This window comes from Pithys albifrons, chromosome 3, assembly GCF_047495875.1.
Source record: "Pithys albifrons albifrons isolate INPA30051 chromosome 3, PitAlb_v1, whole genome shotgun sequence".
NCBI classification, from domain to species: Eukaryota; Metazoa; Chordata; class Aves; order Passeriformes; family Thamnophilidae; genus Pithys; species Pithys albifrons.
In genome coordinates this window covers 58921074-58943094 of record NC_092460.1, presented here as the reverse complement: position 1 = coordinate 58943094, position 22021 = coordinate 58921074, and the positions used below count along the sequence as shown (strand labels likewise).

The 22021-nt window shown below is 40.5% G+C and overlaps 1 protein-coding gene across 1 annotated transcript in view; it reads right to left on the bottom strand.

The window, feature by feature from the left end:
- The window catches only part of RASSF9 (Ras association domain family member 9), a 28920-nt gene extending 24821 nt beyond the window's left edge, over positions 1–4099 (bottom strand). The window contains exon 1 of the mRNA XM_071552132.1: positions 3855–4099. Within this exon, the coding sequence (XP_071408233.1) occupies positions 3855–3901 (47 nt within the window). The 5' untranslated portion in view covers positions 3902–4099. The remainder of the gene's footprint in view (positions 1–3854) is intronic.
- Positions 4100–22021: the final 17922 nt, after the last annotated feature.

Below are 22021 nucleotides of genomic sequence, written 5' to 3'. Positions count from 1 at the left end.
GAAGAACTCCCTCTATATCCATAAGACTGAATGGAGATACATGGTCTTTCTTTCTATCCCTGACCCAGAGATGAGCTGTTTAAAGAAAGGAAGAGCAGGCAAACTAAATCTTTGCCTCCTGTAGAGAAACACTATGCTGTCATTGCACTGAGTAAAAATGGTGAAAAACAGTAAAAGGTGGGGGAAAAGTTCAGGAATGAAAAGCAAAACCAATGAATACATTTAAATATTAATAAATTTGTAACAACTGTTTCATTATGAAACAGTACATGGTGTTCAGAATTGCTGTACGTCTACAGAGAATACAAATGGTTGTGGTAAACACAGGACCAGCATGAAGTACACAGGCAAAAAGTATTTCTCAGTGTGTTGTGCCTAACAGGACAGCCCTAGAGCATCAAGGACAGCTATGTGAAGAAGATGGGATTACCCATACCCTCTGTCTTTCAGTTTGCTACTTCCCTGGCTACAAGGTGCACGGAACAGCACAGCTTCAACAAGCTTGACTAAGGTTTATGTGCAAAATCCAAGGAAGTGGTACATAAACACTGAAAGTATGTTCTGTATTTGTTTCTCATATTTGGATAGGGAGCTGTTCTGACTCTGTGCAGAGCACTCTGTTAGATCAGTACTAGACCTTATGTGCAAAGAACTCAGTGCCTTTTCTCCTCCTCCACCTTCAGCTAAGCATTTCCTGCCACCACCACACTCCTGAAGTATGATGTGAGCTGAACATTCCTCTCACACTCTCAAAGAATGGCATCTTTAAGAGATTTGCATAAAAATACATCCCCTTAAGTTTATTCATATTGCAGAGCCTCAGTCCTGCAGGAAACTCCTTTTTCCATTGTTGCCTTAGAGAGCACAGGCCCTCCCGGCTTCTAACATTTGGGTTTGTAGGTGGGTGGGGCATCTTGGAAGTATTGTTCTGGAGACAGAGTCACACACACATACACACTGGGGACTATGCTACTTATAGCTCTTGCAAAAGATATCAAGACATCAATCATTGTATTTCTGGACAAGAAACATGTTGGAGCCAAAGTGCTAGCGGCTGTTCCCCTGAAATCAAACCAGGGCTTACAGTGGCTAGCTAGGCCTTGTGCTGTCTCTGCATGAGTGAGATTTCTGTAGTCCAAGAGACTGAAGAGCGTTCAAAGACTAATAGTAGTTCAGCATAAGTTTTGTCTTCCTGATGTTTCATCTGTTTCCTTCCATAAAGGCTCATGGCATCAAGGCCAACATCCCTTGCCTCTTGCAAGAATACCTCAGAAACACAGACTCAGAATAAACTTGTTTGAACTCTGGGGTCTTAGGGGTAGAGACTAACAATGTATAATCTGGATGTGAAAAGCCTACTATGAAACAGGGCCCCAATCTGGGACCTCTAGGCAATGCTGCAAGACAAGCACTAATTACAGTTGTGTCATCTTGTTATCTGAGCAAATGACTGTAACGCCTTCATTTTCCTCTGGCACTTCTTCCACCCACCTTTGTTTCCTCAACTTAGCTTTATGTCCTCATGTAAACACAGACTGTAGTCCTCATTTGCTTATTTTATAATTTTCAAGAGTTATATTTGCATGTAGCAAATGGTCATTGAAAACTTGCACAGAAGAGGGAAAAAACTTACGTTTCTCAGAAAGGTTGATGAGCACAAGACCTAATGCAAAAGTGGCACCAGATTAAAGACTGATGTTTGTGTGTGTCCCTTTTTGGTCCCTCTTTACAGGTAGCTAAACTAAGAAAAGGCAGTGAGCCACAAATTCCAACTCCCCAACTACTGCCCTAAACACAGAGCAGGACTTTAAGCTCACTTCAAGGTTTCAAAATACTTCACTATGATACAATTACAGTGAAAAAGCATTATTATCTAGCTCTGCAAACCGTTTTACTAACTGCCTAAGTAAAGTGTAATTCTCAAAATTCAATGCCAAAGCGAACATGAAATATGCAGAAATTTAAATATCTGAATAGATAATAATACATCTTAAGAATTATGTAGTTGCTTTGTTCTTGACCTCCTCCCCCACATATTCCTGTGGTCACACAGCCCCTTCTTATTGCCACAACTACTCTCTACCATTAAAACCATTCATTTATGTTTGGGGGTGGGAGAATGAAATGAGAAGAAAGTGCTAGATGTTCACAATAACGGATTATCTGGTATTTTAATTTTTACTGGCTGTTTAAAGCCTTGGATTTTGACTTTCTTTTCTGAGGAATAAAATGTCACATCAGCAAACATAGTGAGACTGATAAAATTAGTGTGAAGATATTGTAAATATCCAAAAGAGAAGCAATTGCACCATTGAGCACATGGAACTGTGCTTTGTGATTTAATGCTTATTCAGGTAAGTAATGGCAGTAGCAAAACTTGTATTTTAAGAGTAACAAATTTACTGCTTCATGTAAAAGCAATTTCATATAAAAGTTCATGTCCACCTTTCCAGATCTTCTAAACATAAAATGGCCACATGAGAAGTACATCAGAGTTTTACTGTTTTCAGACACATTAGCAAAACACGCTGTTTAAACTGGAACCTACAATATTAATAATTCTAAAGCAGTACCCTATTTTTTAAACATTGCCTGTTACAGTCTTTTTGATTTATAATATGCTAAATTAGTATTTTCACATGATCCAAAAAAATACAATCCCCCATGAATAATCTTCAGTGTATCAAATGTGAAAACCAAAAGCAAATCCCAGACAAGAAATGGGGCATTTTTACAAGACTTTAGGAGTTCAATTATATTCCCCTGGAAGAGCCTTTCACTTGCATACCTTTAAATACAAACTAAATTTCAGCGAGGAACACCACTCAAAATAGGGTAGAGATTACAAATGATTTTTTAATTTCTCACTGAGGCAAAATTTCAGTGATCGGTTTCTGTTCAGCTTTAGCTAGATGGACTTGGCCTCTGTACATTCCACAAGGTCCAAGGAGATTTACTCCACTCCAAGCACATTTACTCTTAAAAAATCCAATGCCATCCTAGCACCTAGCATGTTACATAACCCTTTTTCCCCGTCTCGCAGCGATGTGCGGGGCATGTGGGAGCACGCACAGCGTGCGGGGCGAAGTCCCCATGCACAGACTCCGCGGCAGGAAAGCCACGGACCGCGGCTGTCCCCCTGAAGGATTCTCAAGGCAAAAAAACCATATGCAGTACAAGTCCACCCCGGACTAAAAGCTACACAAAAAAAGCATCCCCCCTCCCCAGTCTGAGAGCTCGATGCTCTCCTACCTCCCAGGCTCACAGCCAGTGGACAGCATAAGGCACGGGGTTGATCCGAAGGGCTTGCAGACCCGCTCTACCTCCCAGGGGAGCGGGGCTAAGCGAAGGGCCCGCAGCCCTGGCCCTCCCGTGAGAAACTCGGGGAGTTTTGTGCCGGGACGGGTGAAGGGCTCCGGGTTCCCGCGGCCGCCGCCGGGACGCGCTCAGATTTGCAGCCCGTCCTGCCGGCCCGGGGAGTCCCACCTTGTTAGCACAGTGGGCTGCCAGGGTTCGCCTCGGCTTAGAACGGGGCAGGTTCCAAGTCCGGAAGAGCTACCTTCCACTCACGGAAAATACTGTCCAGCAGTCAAAAGAGCCAGAGCGCGGAGGGTAATGACAGGTCCAGGGCAGGGAGGCAAGGGAAAGAGCCCCTTCTCTCTGCACATGCCGGCCCCCTCCGCTCCGCTCCGCTCCCCCCGGCCCGGCTCCCGCTCGCACGGGAGCCCTGAAGTTCCAGGTGCCAGGAGCGGCATGGTCCGGATTACACATCCTGCCCCCAGAACCAAACAAAAAGTATAAAATAATTATCCCATATCGCCCACCCTTTCCCTCCACACCCCCACTCATTTTACCTGTTTTTATGCCGAGTTTTTAATAAATTCCTTCCAAAAGGAGCCATGATCCCAGCAGCATAACATCAGCGATCCCAAAACAATTCGAGGGTGTTCCCTTCTCCCCTATTTTTTTCCCTGCGATCCTTCCAGCTTGCTAAGAGTCACCGAGCGTAGCGATGAGCTGGAAGTTGTGCAATTTACTGCTAACTTTGAACTCCAGCTTGTTGCTGCTGCTGCACCTTTGGAGTCCTGCCCAGCTGCGAACTTGAAGGAGGCGTTTGGGAGCAGGAAAAAGAAAGGGGAGGGAGAGAAAACGCACTTGCTTCTGTGATGTGAAGTTGTGCACACAACTTGCTAAACTTTCAGACTTGCCACCCTCAGGGCAGCAGGCAGCAAGTGGCAAAGAAGGGGTTTTGCTCCGGTGTGTAAGTCGCTAAAGAGACACACACACACTCACACACACAGACACAGACACACACACACACACACACACACACACACACACACACACACAAAACTTTCCCTGGGAAGTTCCAGCCAGTTCAGGTCAAGTCGTGCAGCTTAAACACATGCGTTAATGAGGTTCAAACACCAGTTGCCACACCAGTTCCCAGTGCATAATAGCCTGCCTTCTCAGTACCTCGGCACTTCTTTACAAGGTGTTGGACGAGCAAGGGGAAGAGGAAGGGAAGAAGACTGCTGTAGACCCTCTGCTTCCTCTGGATTTTTAAGTAAATGAGCTATTTGCATGAAAGCCTTTGCAAGACTCACTGCCCTTCGAAAACGTCTAAACTGTGGCCTGGCAGAGAACAAGCGAGGCAGCCAACATGAAAGGCTGGCTTCGTACTGCACTGTTCCAGGACCTTTTTTGTTATGATTTTAAACTGGCTTTGCCAGAAGGGAAATGAATGCACACCATGGTTCCTGTTCACTGGAACAGTCTGGGAATGAGAGATTTGGAATAAAGTTTAGGAAGGAATTTTTTTTCCCCCCTCCTCCAATATGGGAGCTGAGCAAGGGAAAGAGAACCCATTGCTCCCCAAAGGCTGGTGCTGGTGGGTGAAGGTCCCAGGGCAGCTGGGGAGTCCTGTGCACTGCCCCAGCCCACCATGGCCCTGGGCTTTCTGCAGTTAATTTAACAGGTATATGTTAGATGTAAATATTTTTTTTCCTCACAGGGCAAATTCTTTATGTGGCTGCCTAAAGGTGCAACACAATAGGGAATTGTTTCATTAACCAAGGGCAATGATTAAATAGAAGCCTTCCAGAGTAAGGGCTTATCTGAAAAAAAGGCTTTTTCTAAATTTTCCCTTTCCTCCCTTATTAAAGACAGTCACAGGAGTCTGAAGAAAACAAAGGAAAGGCCCATTCCATGGGTTACCTATTACTGGCAGCTCTAGGAATACCCCACATATTTTCAGTTCAGTCCCACGCCTCTAAATTCTCTGAGCTGTAACTACAAAGAGAGGAACCGGAGCGTCTCAAAAGCCTTGTTTGTGTAATCATCCAGATAACACCAAAAATAGGGAATCTGAAATGAAGTAAGTGTCAGATTTTCTTGTCCTGTTGCCAGGGTAGATTTTAAGTAGTCTGATTTGGGCATTATGATCGTAACCACACATTAAGTCCATAGAAGCCTTTCCTTTTGCTTTGAATCAGGCTATATATGCTACAAAGAGGGAATTTTCTTATATCTAAAGGAGAGGGACATTTTTCAGTCCCTAGGAGATGTTCAAGGCGTCCTAGAGAATAATTAATATTCAAATAACTATTTATACTGGCAAAGTTAAAATGGAATAGCTTTATCTATAAAATAATACTTTTCTCATCATTATGAAAATAAATGGGAACTTGGCAATATTTGTAGCTGGTTTTATTACTTCTGAATAGTCATCTCACAATTTTATTTAAAAATTAAAATACATGTAAATTTTTCCTCTTCCCCTGGAAAATGTAAAATAATGTTCAATCAAATATATAATGTGGGAACTGGGTCCCTCTACACAAGTAAATCAAAATGTTTCTTACATTCATGTAGATATGCAAAGAATTGTAGAAGACATTAGCATAATAAGGAGATATTTCCCCAAGAGCTGAGGGAGAAGATGAGGTTTTCAGTCTATGCAGTTGCACACTTCGGCTAGTCAAAACCAGGAAGAAAGTACATGAGTATATGATAAAGTCTTACAAAGTAATAAAGGTGAGAATCTTAAGAATGAGGAATATTGCTCTTTACTAAAAACAAGACCAAAGGTATTCAGCATACCATAAAGAAGTGAAGACATGCTGTTTCACCTGACATTCAATTAATCTGTAAAACCCAAAGAAAAAGTGGCATAAGGGGCAAAAAGACTTATTAAATTTATAGAAAAGCATGCACAAAACCATAAAAATCTATGGTTATTTCTCTTAGTAACAGAAGGGACTTGACTTTCCATTCCCCAGTCCACAAACTAGTCTCTGAATAGAGTAGAAATTGCTGCAAAACTTTGCAGAGGGACAGGTTAATTTTGCAGGCAGTGTTGACACAACAGTTCAGTTAGCCTGTCCTTAAACTTCCAAAGTGCCTCAAACTATCTGCATCTGTATGTACACGTCCTTAGCTTTCTTTAAACTCCAGCTCTGATCTTCCAGGAATATTGGGCCAACATTCCAGACCAGGGCCCTGGCACTTCCCAGCATGCCATGTGAACATAAAAAGCAACCACCACTGAAGTCTTGAGTATGATCACCTTCTAATCATACTTTCTTCATTCAAAAATCTAAAAGATGAATAGGTGGTAACATCATATTTTTCATCCACAAATTGTTAAGCTCAGCCAAATTGTTCTCTGTCACAGTATCTTCTCTCTAGAAGTAATGAATAAATGCCAGATAGTTTAGTTTGCAGGACTCATTTTTTAAAACATTCCATAAAATGCACATCTATGGAACTAGAGGTCTTCAAAAAGACATGTCAACAATTCACTCTGGTATTTAAAAGAGAAGGAAAGGGAATGACAAACACTCGAGTATCCCTTGTCACCTGGGTAAGCTTACTGAACAATAAATACGGATTCCATTCTGGGGTGCTTGATCAGAAAGCTTAAGGTTAGTAAATTATAATGTTTCATTTACCATTGTCCAAAGCAGCTCACTCTGAGTGTTTTACTCCTCTCTCTGGCAAAAATACTGCAGGATAGCAATACTTTAGAACCTAGCTTTAAGACAGGTTTGGAACCTAGCTTTAACCATATCAGTCTATGAGTATAGTTTCAAATTAACTTAAATGCAACAAGGAGTTGGTGTGATACTGCTCCCTCCTTCCCTTTCTTATCTGTCTTACCTACCACTTAGGTTCCAGTGCTTATCTTAAACAGTCTCTGAAATCTCATTTGATCTCCTTGTAAGCTGACATAACTTATTCAAATTCCAACCCAGCAAAAGAAGTTTGTTCCTCCTATTTTGGCTGATTGCTAAGATGAACTGGCTTACCTTGGGATCAGAAAAGATCAGTCAGTGTGATTTCCAGAACTGATGAAAAGGAGAAGAACTAAGAGAGGAAGTAAAAGAGAACTTGGAAGGAGGGGGGAAGAAAGACCTCCTTGGCTGAGTGGTAGCGTAGCTTGGCAGCTTAACCTATTCTAGGAATGGGTTTGCAAGAAATGATTCATCTAATCTAATGGCTTGCTGTCCTTAAAAGTTGGGAGGTCTTACTCCTCTCACCTGCCACAGACTCCTGTTTCTTTGTGCCAAGTCTGGTTGTCCACAGGCTTTGTGCTCATGCCATTCACCTTTTAAATGGATGGAAAACAGACTTGAAATAGGGAAGTGAATAGACAGTTTTTTGTGGGCTAGCTAGTTAAATTGGCTCATTGAGGTATCAGACCATTGGCAGTACTGGCATGTGAGGAGAGAAACAGGACCATGTGGTCAAGAATGTGGGCAGAGAGATGTGGGAGGAAGACGTCTTGTCTGAGCAGCCCTGAACAGCCCTGAGCAGGTTGGCTCAGCCACATTATGTTATTTTGTTCTGGCTACACAAATGAGCAGCTAAATGGAGACAGCAAAAGCCTACCTTAGGAACTGGACAAATTGTCGATTCCTTGCTCTGTGCATAGGCTACTTCTTATACCTTGGCTCCCTCATTTTAAACCATCTGCTTCTGTCTGCTTAAGTGCAGCCAAGTGTATGAATAGACTAGATTGTCCAGTAGAGTAATAGGGAAAGGTCAGTGTTTGGATTATAATTCATTGAAAGGCAGGAAAGTGAGTGATCCATCTTCAGAGGACTTGTGGATTTGTCCTGCTCAATTTAGTTGAGTTTTGCAGAATGAACTCAGAAGACTAGTGGCTGATAATAATATGGCAGGTGAAGGTCATGGTGAGTGCAGAGTAATATACCAAGAAGAAAACCTAAACAAACCTTTAAATTAACTGTCACATCATGGAAATGTAATTCATTTGGATCAGTTCATGCGAAGCCTTAGATCAATGTTCTATACTGTTAAAACCAAAGAAACAAAAAAGAGAGTTAACTATTAATGAGAAAGGAATGCAGAAGGAATTGGAAAAGCTTGTTGTGCTACCGTAAACTTTTATTCTGAATCTACATTTTGAACATCCCAGTTAGCCTGTGTGAAGAAGGATATGAAGCAAATAGCAACAAGAGAGCTTTACCATAAAGAATGCTTCAATATATGAGGACAAATTAAGTAGGTAGATAAGACTCTTGAATCTAAAGGAAAATGAGTATCTGATTAATTTAAGATAGTTCTATGGCAATTTACATCATAAAGAAAATAAACAGAAAACAGCTATTTCTCATAATGTAAATATAAGGCCTCACTGAAAGAAATAATCAGATGGCAAAATTAAAAAGATTGTACTTGCAAATAAATGGCAGAACTGCCTTCTGACTGTAAATGTTGGGAAGAACAAAATTAAGAATAGTTAGAAAGAGAGATTATGCAAAACCATGGAGCTTATGATCAGTAGAGGTTAGAAAAATCACTGGCATCTTGTGTCTTTATCACCTCAGTCCACCCATTCCTCAAACTTTTTTCTTTTCCATTCCTTTCCTTACAGCTCATTAGCTATTGGCAATAGCCTAAAGCACAGTAACCTCACAGGTTACTTTTGCTTTGTAGACTGGGTCAGATGTAGCTACTTCTTGGCTGCTATGCCCTCTTGTAGAGGACCTCCATATAAGGACTTCCCTTTAATACAGCAGTGAACAAACTGCCAGCTCAAGCCGCTGTAAACAGGTTGTTAATCGACGTTTCAGATGCAGAACTAGTTTTGTATATTCTACAAGCCCCAAGTACTCCTAAGCACTGAGAAGGAGAAAATATCGAGATACAAATTCTTTGCACATGACAATCACAGTCAACCCACTCTTTGTGCAGCCCCAGTCTCCTTCCTTTCATTAGATACTGAGACAGCGTCCTGTGACTGAATTTACCATTCTTCTATTTCCACCACTCTCCTCCCTTATGTTTTCCTACTCCTTCAGTAGTGGTGTAAATGCTTGCCAGTTAGGTACGTGAACAGTCTGCAATAAAAGGCTGAAGTTAATTAAGTGAGCAGAACATCCTTCTGTCTGTCATAGGATCTGTTAAATATAGTGGTGCAAATAAGCTTTCAGCTCTGAAAATCCTCGAATTGCGATTACCTCATGCTGGGAGTAAAAAAGCTATCTCATAATTGTCTAGCTTTTGCACTCTTCCATTTGCTGATGTCCACTATCAGAGACAGGATATGATGCCACCAAGATATTTTATATGATCTGCTAGAGCAGCTTTTCTGTTAATGACTGCATGTACCATGAAAATTACTCTTCTCCTTGTTTTTTCTTCAGCACTCTAGCAGATCCTTTTCCCTCATTGTGATTTTGATAAAAATGTGTTAAAAGACATGAACTAAATTTTCAGCTCTTACGGATTCGCATGGTTATCTTGGAAACAGTAGATGAGGTTAAATGATCTACGTAATACCCTCTTTTACTATTTTTTTAATCCTCTTATGAAACATATTATGCTATTATTTTTCATCACAGTTTTTGGAGCACGCTACAATAGTGTTTTGTGGTTATCTTCTTTGGTGCAAGTGCCTGACTTGTAACAGCTCTGACTATTGTCAAAGAGAGCCGTTTAAATGAACTGCTTCATCCCAAGCTGCCATACTTGGGTCAGCAATGACTCAATGGTGTAAAGGGTTTATCATAAAACCTAAAACTCATGAGTACACTTCCAGGAGCTTTGGCTAAAACTGTATTCATTGAGAAAGACACTCTGAAAACACACCAGGTATATCAAAGAAACTTCCAATTACTAGAAGACTTTAAAAGTTGAAGAGACACAGAAAATAATTTTCGTTTTTTCAAAATTATAAACAAAATATTTTCCTGATACAAATATAATATATGGTTCTGAATATCTTTAATAAGCTTTTTCTATATAATGTTTTCCTTTCAAAAGACATATGTTACATTTACACAATGTACTACTACTGAAACGAAGCTACTTATGTAGCCTAGGATAAGCAATGGCAGTTCTTGCAACACTAAATGAGGAAATATGATCAGAGGATTTGTAGATAAGCAACTGACAGTATTATTTTCAATTATTTGAAACTTTTATAAGCGTAGAAAACAAAGGAATATGGGAAGATCTGTGGAAATATTGTCAGAACACTCCCCTGACTAAAATTCCATTAATGGCATTCCTTACACACCAATATGTGATTAATAAAGGGAATATTAATTGTCTTTTGGTCTGTCATGATAATATCTCATTCATTTCACATCTCATGGTTTTCTGAGGTTTACAAATGGTTAGGACTTTCCCAAGATCTTGGTTCATACAACTGGAGAATAAATGGTTTTCACCCACAAGCTGGAGAATAACATTATTATTCCTCCTCTTCCTACCCAAATTTTAGTCAGGCAAGCTTTAAGAAGGACAAGGACCACATACCCACCAGACGGCCTCCAAGGTAAGGAGTCTTCATGGCCCACATATAGAGTTCACCTTTCTTCTTAAATGCTGCATTTTTAAATTGCTTCTTAGCATTCTCACTGGAAGTAAAGAGATGCTGTTGACATGCTCACAGTCAGGTATGATTTCTCAAATATACACATATACAGAGGAAATATTTTATTTTTCTTGTACCTGTATTGCATCAGTCTTTTACTCAGTTCAGCTGAATCAATTGGCTCATTACTGAACTTTGGGTCATTATTTAATATTTCACAAGAGGATCCCATTTTTAGGTAATTTAAGTAGATTTTAGTATTTAGAGGAATGAAACTTTGCTACTGAAAACGATTTTCAGAAAGAAACAAGGTTCTGAGTGTGCTCTTGTCTGTTGAAGGAGAACAGTTTTTAGAGAGAAACATCTGAAACAAATGTCCCCTGGAGGTGTGTGCTACTCAAGCCATTACAGAGGGAGTACTCCTGTTCTTATTTAATGCCAGTCCCTGAGATCCTGTCAGTACCTGCACCCATTAAGCCTATCAATTTTCAACTTTACACCAAAATCCTTGATACTCTTTTCCTGATGTAAGCTTCCAGCATGCCTGTTCTCGTCTTCCTGCACAGAGAGATCTCCAGGTGTCGGTTCTCAAATGGGCCAGACACACATTAAAATACAAGCCCTATTCCCTTGCTAGATTCTAGCCATGCATGGAAAATACTCAAACTCTACTTAATAGGTTTTTCAGAAGAACAGAAACAAATGTTTGCACTCTCTACTCCCATCTTGTCTCATCTAGCGGAACATGGAAGTGTCACTGATAATTCCACAGTGGCAAAAAACTGCTGTTCCATAATCTTAGAGTGGCACACTGCCAGTTCATGAAATACTTTTAAAGGAAATTAGGGCATCAGGAAGAATAAGAAATCTTTTAATACAGGACATATGAAAATTCTAGCAACTTCTAAATCTCTTTCTCACTTCATTTCTTAAAAAAAATCAAAACCAGCAGGGTAGAAATCTGCATATGATGTAATACCTGGAGAAAATTACATTCACATTTCTATGTGCTTTTGTTTTGAAGCTTTTTCATTGAAACCAGTGGGAGTTTTGCCTGATCAAGGTCCTTTTGCACAAATGAACAACTGCAAATGTGTTAGGAATGACTGCTATCTAGGGCAGTGAATCACAAGTGGTTTGTCTCGTTTAGAAGAAAAAAAAAACAAGCCACCAAAATTTCTCGAGACTTCTTGAATCTGGAAACCAGATTTATCGCACAGAACATTAAATTCACAATAACTTTATTAAGAATAAACATATTTTTCTATTTCAAGTGTAATAATACAATCAAAAGCATCTGAGTCCTTCATAAGACACATTTGCTCTTTGACAGATTTACCATTAGTTCCAATAAAGAACATCAGTTTCTAATGCAGGTTTTAGTTGGATTTTACATGCCTGAATGTTTCTGACACAGCTAACACCAGGACTATTTTCAGAAGGTGGAAAGCCATGTAGGATGCACGTTTGCATCTGACAGACCAAAACAAAGCAGAAGAATGAGACAGTTTACACTGCAGAGGTACCTATGTGAAGACACATGTCTTCTGCTGAAGATATTCTCATGTACTGAACTGGGGTATATAATGCCTCAGGAAGCTTGGCTCCTTGTAAATGATTGCTCCTGTGAAACTCTTTTGTGCCTCTTGGTCAAGTACATTTTTTTTCACAGCTAAATTGTTAATTATTACTTCAGCAAGAATATTCCCTGAGGTGCAGGCACCTAAACTCTAGAGAATAAAAGGAATGTACTTCACTGGTTTCTTCTCCATTCCTCTGGCTGCTAGTATGCTAATTCCTAATGCAGCATAAAGGAAATACAGTATCTGGTATTGAGGCTTTTGACTTAGCATTGATTCAGTCCAAATTCACAAAGCTTTTTAGATAATTAATTCCCATTGATTTTAATCTGTATGGATACTTTTACTATTTAAGTCTAAATTCCTTGTGCTAGATGTAGCAGTAGAGGGGAAAACAGGCAGCTCCTGACTGTGACTATGGCTGACTGTGCAGGCCTGTGTAATGGCTTGAAGGCCCTAGTCCAAAAAGACTGAATTGATCAGGTGCATAAATCTGTGATCAGGACAGCTGATCAGCTATATAACCACAAAGGGTATGATTTGAGAAGGAACTGCTGCCATTGAATTGTACATGAAAAGGACATGTTTGGCACTGCACATATGGACGACAGCTAGCAGTAATGCGTGGTGACAGTGGCAGCTGGAATGGTTGCTATGCATGGCAGAGAAGTGTCCTATTCTCTCCTCTTCTTGCCTCAATTACTGTTAGAAATATATACTGAATCTCACCCTTGTACACGGACTGTACATTTTGATGGTGCTGGTATCTGCACTCCCTAAGAATTTCAAAATGCAACTGCAAGTCCTGTTTCATGAAAAGATAATGTACAGGATTGCCCAGCACAAGCTATCTGATGAAGTCAGCATTGTATCTGAACTACCTGTTGTAAACAAATGCGTAAACAATAGCCAACCCATGAGTTTTCTCACCTTTTCTCTTCCAATTCTGTCCCCAGTCCTGCTTGTAGTGGAGTGAGTGAGGGGCTGCATGGTGCTTAGCTTCTGGCTGGGGTTAAACCATGACACTAGGTTTCTGGGAAACTGGCAAATGTTAAACTCATTGTCATTCTGTACTCAACACTGGTGAGGCCACACCTTGTGCATGGTGTTTAGTTTTGGACCATCCCTACTAAAAGTCATTGGGGTGCTGGAGCTGTCCAGAGAAAGGCAACAAAGCTGGTGAAGGGTTTGGAGCACAAGTCTTACAAGAAGCAGCCAAGGGAGCTGGGGCTGTTTAGCTTGGAGAAAATGAGACTTGGGGGGACCTTATTGCTCTCTACAACTATCTGAAAGGAGGTTGTAGCCAGGTGGGGGTCAGCCTTTTCTCCCAGGTAGTATGTGACAGGATGAGAGGAGATGGCCTCAAGTTGTGCCAGGGAAAGTTTAGGTTGAATATTAACAAAAATTTATCATGAAAAGGGTTGTCAAGCATTGGAAGAGGAGTCACCATCCCTGGAGGTATTTAAAAGATGTTTAGATGTGGGACATGGTTTAGTAGTCGACATAACAGTGCTAGGCTGCTGACAGTTAGACTTGGTGATCTCAGAGGTCTTTTCCAACTGGAAAGATTCTATGATTCTAGCAAGAGTTGAATCTCTGAAAACTCATAATCAAATACAAGTGCAACTTTACTGAAGCACTGCTCTGTGATGCACATCCTTCTTCTGAGGCTTTAGACTGCAGGGAATAGGAGTTAGCTATACTTGATAGAGCTGTCTAAGAGCCTACCAGAGATAACATGCCACATCTGCTTATGTTTTTTTACACTTTAACACCTTCAAACACCCCTTAGGTATATAGTGATGCTATCTAACATTATTCTTTCTGCACCAAAACCTCAGCTGACTGTTCACACAGCTAAAGGATCTCATCTATATAAATCATGGAATCAACTGGGTTGGAAGAGATCTCCGAGATCTTCAAGTCCAACCCTTCATCCAACACCACTGTGATTACTAGATCATGGCACTACGTTCCACATCCAGTCTCATCTTAAAAACCTTCAGGGACAGTGAATCCACCACCTATCCGGGCAGGCCATTCCAATGCCTGACCACCCTCTCTGTAAAAAATTTCTTTTTAATACCCAAACTAAACCTCCTCTGGCACAGCTTAAGCCCATGCCTCTTGTTCTACTGCTGGTTGCCTGGGAGAAAAGACCAACGCCCACCTGGCTACAACTCCTTTTCAGGTATTTGTAGAGAGTGATGAGGTCATCCCTGAGCCTCCTCTTCTCCAGGCTAAACAACCCCAGCTCCCTCAGCCTCTCCTCATAGGACTTGTGCTCAAGTCCCTTCACCAGCCTCGTTGCTCTTCTCTGGATGCACTCCAGCACCTCAATATCTTTCCTAAACTGAGGGGCCCAGAACTGAACACAATACTCAAGATGTGGCTTCACCAACACTGAGTGCAGGGGAAGGATCGCTTCCCTTGTCCTACTGACCACACTATTCTTGATACAGGCCAGGATGCCAATGGCCTTCTTGGCCACCTGGGCATACTGCTGGCTCATGTTCAGGCTTCTGTCAATCCAAACCCCCAGGTCCCTTTCCACTTTGCTGCTCTCCAGCAATTGTGTGCCCAGCCTGTAGTGCTACATGGGTTGTTGTGGCCAAAGTGCAGGACCTGGCACTTGGCCTTGTTGAACTTCATCCCTTGGAATCAGCCCATCTCTCTAGCCTATCCAGGTCCCTCTGTAGAACCCTCCTGCCTTCCAGCAGGTTGACATTTCCTAAACCTATTCCATTTAGTGATATTCATTGAAACAGGGTCAGAGAGGTTTACTTCCAATGCTTTACCTTACTCATAAAGATACGACCCTATGGAGAGAGAGGATTTACTTGTTTGCCCAAACAATCAGTGTTGAGCTGTCTCACCAGTTGCCAGTGAATACTGCTGGAGCACTCGTTCATCCAGAGGAGACTGGGGACAACAAGGAGCAAAGCAGGAAGAAACTGAAGTTTTTCTCTGCCCTGACTTTAATAACTTTTAGTTTTATCTAAATCAACAATATGAAATGCTATACAGGGTATCATCAGGTAAGTGTAACACTCTTCAAACCTACTTTTAATCTTTGACTGCTAACATATTTTGAGTTGAAGCCCAAAATATTCCATAGGTATCTCGACTAAAATCAAGTGCTGCAATCCAGGCCTCACTGTTTAAATCAACAATTCAAGTTCCTCAGTGTGGGTACGTGAAATTTACGGATACAGACAAGCTTAAGTTTAAGCATTTGAGTCATGCTGCTCATCTTCTTAAAATCAGGCATGTATGGAGGTGTTTTCAGGTTTGGGGCTACATCATCAAGTGATTAGAAAACAGTCCCCTCTGGGTCTCAATTAAACATGGCTCCAGTAGCACAAATCAATGCACTGGGATGGTGGTTTGAAGCTGAGATCATGTCTACAGCACAAGGCATGGCTGACATCAGCGTGTTAATCTGGGGTGTGAGCACTCTGTGCTCACTGAATCCCCTAGTTTACCTGCAGTTATAACAGGACAACTGTTCTCTTGCCAGTCTAACATATTTCTGTTGGGAGGGAGAAGGGGGGGCGGGGAGAGAAAGGAGTACACCAAGACTTGATATTGTTATGATGTGAGTGGTGATCATAGATGTGGAACTAGAACTACTGTCATGACACATTTCCAGGATGCCCTGCTCTGGATGGTTTTGATAAGGGATAAACACAGGAGCTCTTCAGTATTCCCTATGATAAGCCTTACCAGTAAAAACTAGGCTGGCATAGGCTGCCACAGATGACATTTTTTTTTTCTAGAACAGTGTGTATTTATGAGGTATATTCTAGTTTAGACATAGCTATAGTTAATTCATGTTTATAAAGCAATGAAATTGAAAGGTTTTATGCAAATGCAAAATATTCCTCAGATGCAAAGCACCTCTTTTTATTTTTCAGAAACGGTGCTTCCTTTGTCAGTGATGTTTTTGCTTGTTTTGTAAATGATTGGTTGCCTGTGTTTGCTGTTGTAACATGTATTCCTATTACCACTGTCTTCATTGTGATGTCTGCTTTTCAATCTCCTAGGAATTTCTTGAATACTATGCATGCAAATTTCAGTTCACAGATGTGCAAATTACACAGACGCTTTTCATCCCTCATAGGTAAAAAAGCTGGAAGTTGCAGAAGTAGGGCATACTTGGTATGTGCATGCTGGCACAGTACTGAAACCACAGTTCTTTGAATCCGTATTTTATTACTATTACGCCTAAATCAAAACCAATCAGATTTACCAATAATTTTTAAACTATCTACTCATAAGTGGTCAAACCAATAATCTTGTATATTAAGAATAAATTTAAAACTTGTACTTTTACTCTGCTTAATAAAATTTTATGAAGAAGGAAAAATAACAAACTGAAAGAGGGAAACACTTCTAAGTGATTCTTAGTTTTTCCTTAAGTTGTAGTAGAAGAACTGTGTAAAGCTGTCCATGACTCTAGAGGCTCCTATTAAAAAAAAAAACAACAAAACCCCCCCAAAAAAGGCTAGTAGTTGTTTAGAACTAGTAGCTGGTCAAGATGAAGGTCTCACCATAATCTCATTCATTTACAGTAATAATAACATGTTGTTTCTTTACTGTGCACAGAGGAAATATTCCTTGGTATTTTTAATTCAAAATCTCTCCATAGTTGTGTGATTTTAAATAACTACTTAAAAGTTAAATTCTCTTTTGCGTACAAGGAAAAAGCACAATTATTTAAGAAAATTATAGAGGTAGCAGGAAAGATGATTTCAGAAGTTTCACAGTGTGGAGTCCAATTCCTATTGACATGGCATAACTGAACCAGTGTAATATGACAGCAAATACAGGATGTCTTCTGTTACCATGTTCCACGGAACAATGAAGGATAATTGCAGACAAAAACTGCATATCATGGGAAAGAGAGTGAACCATCTGAATTCTGATCAATTTCATTTTGCTCTTTCAGAAATTATGTATAATCATAGTTATCTGATCAGTCCAACAGTAACATTGTTAAAACAGTAATATTGCATATTTTAGCTACTTCATGTGTTTAACAAAAAAATTTAAAGCATGATCAGTCTGATAAGCAGTGGATTACATGAATATGCAATAGTCAACAAAGTTATATAAGGCTTTTCACCCATGTCTATTGTATATATTAGGTTCTGGAACTTAGATCAAAAGATTCATAGTTCACTGGAGATAAATGAAAAATTGATTAACTTAGGTATTTGGGGAAAATGTGTAATCAGAGAAATGAGAAAGATGCAGTCTAGTCTGGCAATGAATTGCTGAAAGGTGAGAGTTAGAAGGAGGTGCTCAAAGCATAACTCCCATGACACACTGTGGTGGCACTTCTAACTGCACTGTTGCTTTCTCATATATCAAGGTTCTAGTAAAAGAGGAGGGAAATAAAAAGGAAATGGAAATTAGGAGTAGGAGTGAAGATTGTTTTCTTATAACCTTTTTTATCAATCCAAATTGACTTTTCTTAAACAATTTCCAAACTGTTACAAAAATGTCCAAAAAGTCTGCATTTTCATTGAACTGTTGGTGTGTAGATGCATACATGCTCTGTTTGCTTCATAGTAAAACAAATATTAGACTCTGTCTTTTCATGAGAACTTAGAGAATCTCAAAGTTCTGGAAAGTAATGACTGTGCTTTAATGGAAAAATGATAAATTCAAAAGAAGAAATGATACTTCAGATTATTCTGTTGAGATGATACTTTAAAATTTTCTGTGATTTGAGAATCATGATCCCCTGGGCTACTGAAATGTTGTTGCTATTTGAAACTTCAGAGCACAAAATAAAAATGCTCTGCCATGCATGTAGACCTTGTGTAGAGTCTACACAGAATACCACTTTCACAGTTTCAGACCCTAGAACTTTAAAACACAAAGGATGAGTTCGTTACACCTCCTAAAAGTTTCTGCTGATTTGTAGCTCCTTACAAAATGTGGCAGAAATTTGTTGCATATTTGATTCAGATAGTAATATAGTTGCTTTTATGTTTGGGAATTTTTCTACAGCAGTTAAGTTCTCTAATATTACTCAGTGGAGTTCTCTAGGTTTCCTTAAAGTGCACAGCCTAACAAATCTAAAAAACTGAATCACAAAATGGCTGAAGTAGATTGAGTTTGAAGTAGGGAAAGTGTTTGATGTTCTACTTTAAAATGATGCTGTGTTAAGCACCATCTCATTTTACTTTTGAATTCTGATATCCTTTGCAGCACAGGTGGTCTCTGGGGCTTTCAGCAGTTGAGTGCACCATCAATTCTTGAGCACTGCTTTCCTGACCAAACAAATTAAAAATTCTAGACCTATTTTTAAGTTCAAAGAACAGCTGAGAACTCACAATGGCTGGGAAATTCAGCTGCACTTTCTGAGTATGATAATGATTTAAATGTGCTTTGAATGCTCTTCGCTGTCTGTCCTGTTGCTTTGCTTGAACTTGTCCCTTGACCTGATATGACAGAAATTAATTTGAGTCGTCAGTTTTCTGCCCAGCATATTAGCCTCAATTGCTGATAGTCAAACTGTTGCTTGAAAAGCAGCTTAATCAGCACAACTAAAGTTAAATCTGAGATTGAGTGAGCATCTTTAGCCAGTTTGCTGTAAAAAAAATTTCTTGTTGAGCACCTTCAGAATTATTCCTCTTGAAATTTTCATACTTCTATAACTACTGCTAGATTTGGCTAAAAATCATAAAAAATCTTCAACAATATATTTAATTACAAGATTGAACATCTTGAACTGCCTTCCATTCATTCCTATTGTGTTTATTTCTATTCAAAAAGCTTAAGACTGGTAACTGGAATATTGATAGTTTCTTATTCTAATCTCCAGTTCCTTCTACTACAGGATCATTAACAGAATGGTTCTCTCCTGTTTGGTGATTACAGCTTTTGCATTTGGTGTTATCTATATGTTTGGGTAGTTTTATGACTACCAAATAGAAGTTTACGTATCTGTTCTTCCATGAACATGCCATTTTCCTGATTGTTTCATTATCTTCAGATGCCTCACAGTTATGAATTGATCTGAATTATATGCCTGGACTGTCTAAATCACATATTGAGGGCAAGGAGAGATACACTTAGCTCCCCAAACCAAATGATACTAACGATAGTTATAAATATTTTCTTTAGCTAGGAATGTTTAAAAACAGAGAGAGAGAGACAGACAGATCTTCAAAGACATTGGGCTTTTTTTCTTATAAAAGCTTCTCTAAATCACATTTTGTATTAGGAGAAATGTGAGATGAAGATGACTCAAGAAAGTCACAGTCATTTAGTGAATTAATTGTTGAAATAGTTAAAATTCCTATTATGCAATTCTTTGTGAAGTAGTACAAGGTACAGATGTAGGAAAAATGTAGAAAAAGTAAGTAAAGGAGCATCAGAGAAACAGAAGACAGTTGAGTTCAACTAAGAAAAAAAAATATAATGTGCAAGTGCAGTTGTGCCTGACCCAAGGGACTTGATAATATGTCAAGAACAACATGGTCAGAAAGCAGATTGTCAACATTGAAAAAAAAGTTAAAAAAGAGCAATGAAGAGCAATTATGGCTCATAACATACCAGACATTTATCCTCTTGAAATCACTAGTAATTATTAATTCAGGGGGAAAAAAAAAGAAAAAAAGAAAGGCAACAATTAGGTGATCACAGATTTTAATGCCAGGAAAAATGACAATTACGCTATTCCTGGTGAAAAAAAATGAAATTAATTCCTTTAAATTCCAGTTACATAAGAATATGGGTAATTAGACTATTGAAGAAATCTGTGACAGAGAGTAGGCACTAGAAAATATCTATGAAATATGATTCTCATTCATAGAGCTTTCTGGACTGCTGAACACCCACAGAGCAAAATCATCTGCAGATTGGTCTCTCCACATCACAGAAATAACAGAAAATGGGACTAGAGGCAAGTGCAAGTGGCTAGCTAATCTAACCTCAGTGCTAAGGCATATGAGTGATATCTGAAAACTTTCTGGTAGACTAGCACAGCTCATACAACAAAATAAATGTGTTTTGGGGATTTTGGTTTTTTTTAATTTCTCAGCAGTACAGAAAGATGTACTAAATGCAAAAATGTGTTCTTAAAACAGCTAATGCCACAGTAATGCACTCAACTCCATTTCTGTATTTACTGACCGTATACCAAAACAACATTCAAATTTAAATTCTGTTGTGTTGCAAAAGTTTATTAAAGGAAGGAAGAATTCAATTAACTAAACTTTTTCTACCGGGTGTTCTTTGTCACAGGATTTTGAAATTCTGCATGTTTTGTTTTTGCAACACCTATTCAGTCACAGAGGGTACGTGAAGAAAGCAACACCCGTCTCTGCTCTTTGCATTTTAAAAGAACCTTTCTGCAGCGAAAAACACATCCACGAGAGAAGAGTCTGCCCGCGGAGTGTGTTCCTGCTACATGTGCCATGTGTATATGCCCTTAAATGTATTCAGAGACCGAAATGTTCTGCATTGTGGTATCTGGATTCAGCATATGGACCATTTGTCTGTATCTGAGGAAAAAAAACCCCAACACATCAAAAGCAGTAGCGCAATGGAAGCTGACGCCAGGCTTCAGCTTTAGGTTTTTATACTCACACGTTAGATATTACCCTGCCTTCACCTTCGGGTCATTTCCCTGGGCTTTAGGGCTCAGGAGCCGAGACCTGGCAGTCAGAACGAGAGCCCGGTGGACTGGCAGGGAGCGCAGGGCGTGCGCTTGAGAGGCAGGGGGAGCCCGCGCCCCCCTCCCCCTCCGCCGCCCGCGGTCCCTGCTTGAGCTCTGACCTCGGCGTGCTGCCCACGGAGCCCGCTCTGTGCTGGTCGCTGCGGAAGCATACCTAGTGTAAAAAACAACGTGGAAAAGTGCATCTTGAGAGAAATGTGTCTCAGGAGCATTCGCTCTCTTGAAACCGCAGCGGGTGGCTGTGGCAGGCCCTCTCCAGAAGGAATAGAGTCGGGGATCATGATTTTTTGCGCGCCTATGAAAGACGCTATCAAGTGACTTTTCCCGTTATCTTTCTCCGTCTATATGTCACACATACAGGCTTCCTTTTTTTTTTTTTTTTCTAATTCTCTCCTCCCCATTCTTCTTCCTGCTACCCGCGACCGATGCAAAACCCCTGCCCATGACCAGGATTACATCCCTCTCATGCCCCATGCACGCATTCTCTTTTCATCCCTGATTTAACACCCCTGCCGGTCACCCGTGTGCGGTTCTCTCCTCGGCTCTTCCCTCTGTTATAGTGAAAGGTTCTACAGATGAAAGACAGCGCATCAGGCGTCAACCGCACGACGACCGCGCCTGACCCCGCGCCCGGGGACCAAGCACCTGCGGAAACTTTTTTCTTTTTTTTTGAAAAAAGAAAGCAAACCCAATGAAATGGGGACCTTTCCAGATAACAGGATAGTTCCCTTTCGGGAAAAGCCCGTTGAGGGCGCGCCCCGCGGCGGTGGGTGCGGGGGCTCGTCGCGCCCCCCGGGGCTCTCCGTGCGTCAGGCGGCTAGTGGCGTCAGCGCCGGCGGGCGCGGAGCAGCGCGGAAGGGGCAGCGGGAGGGGGCATGGGGTATGGGGGGAGGAGGA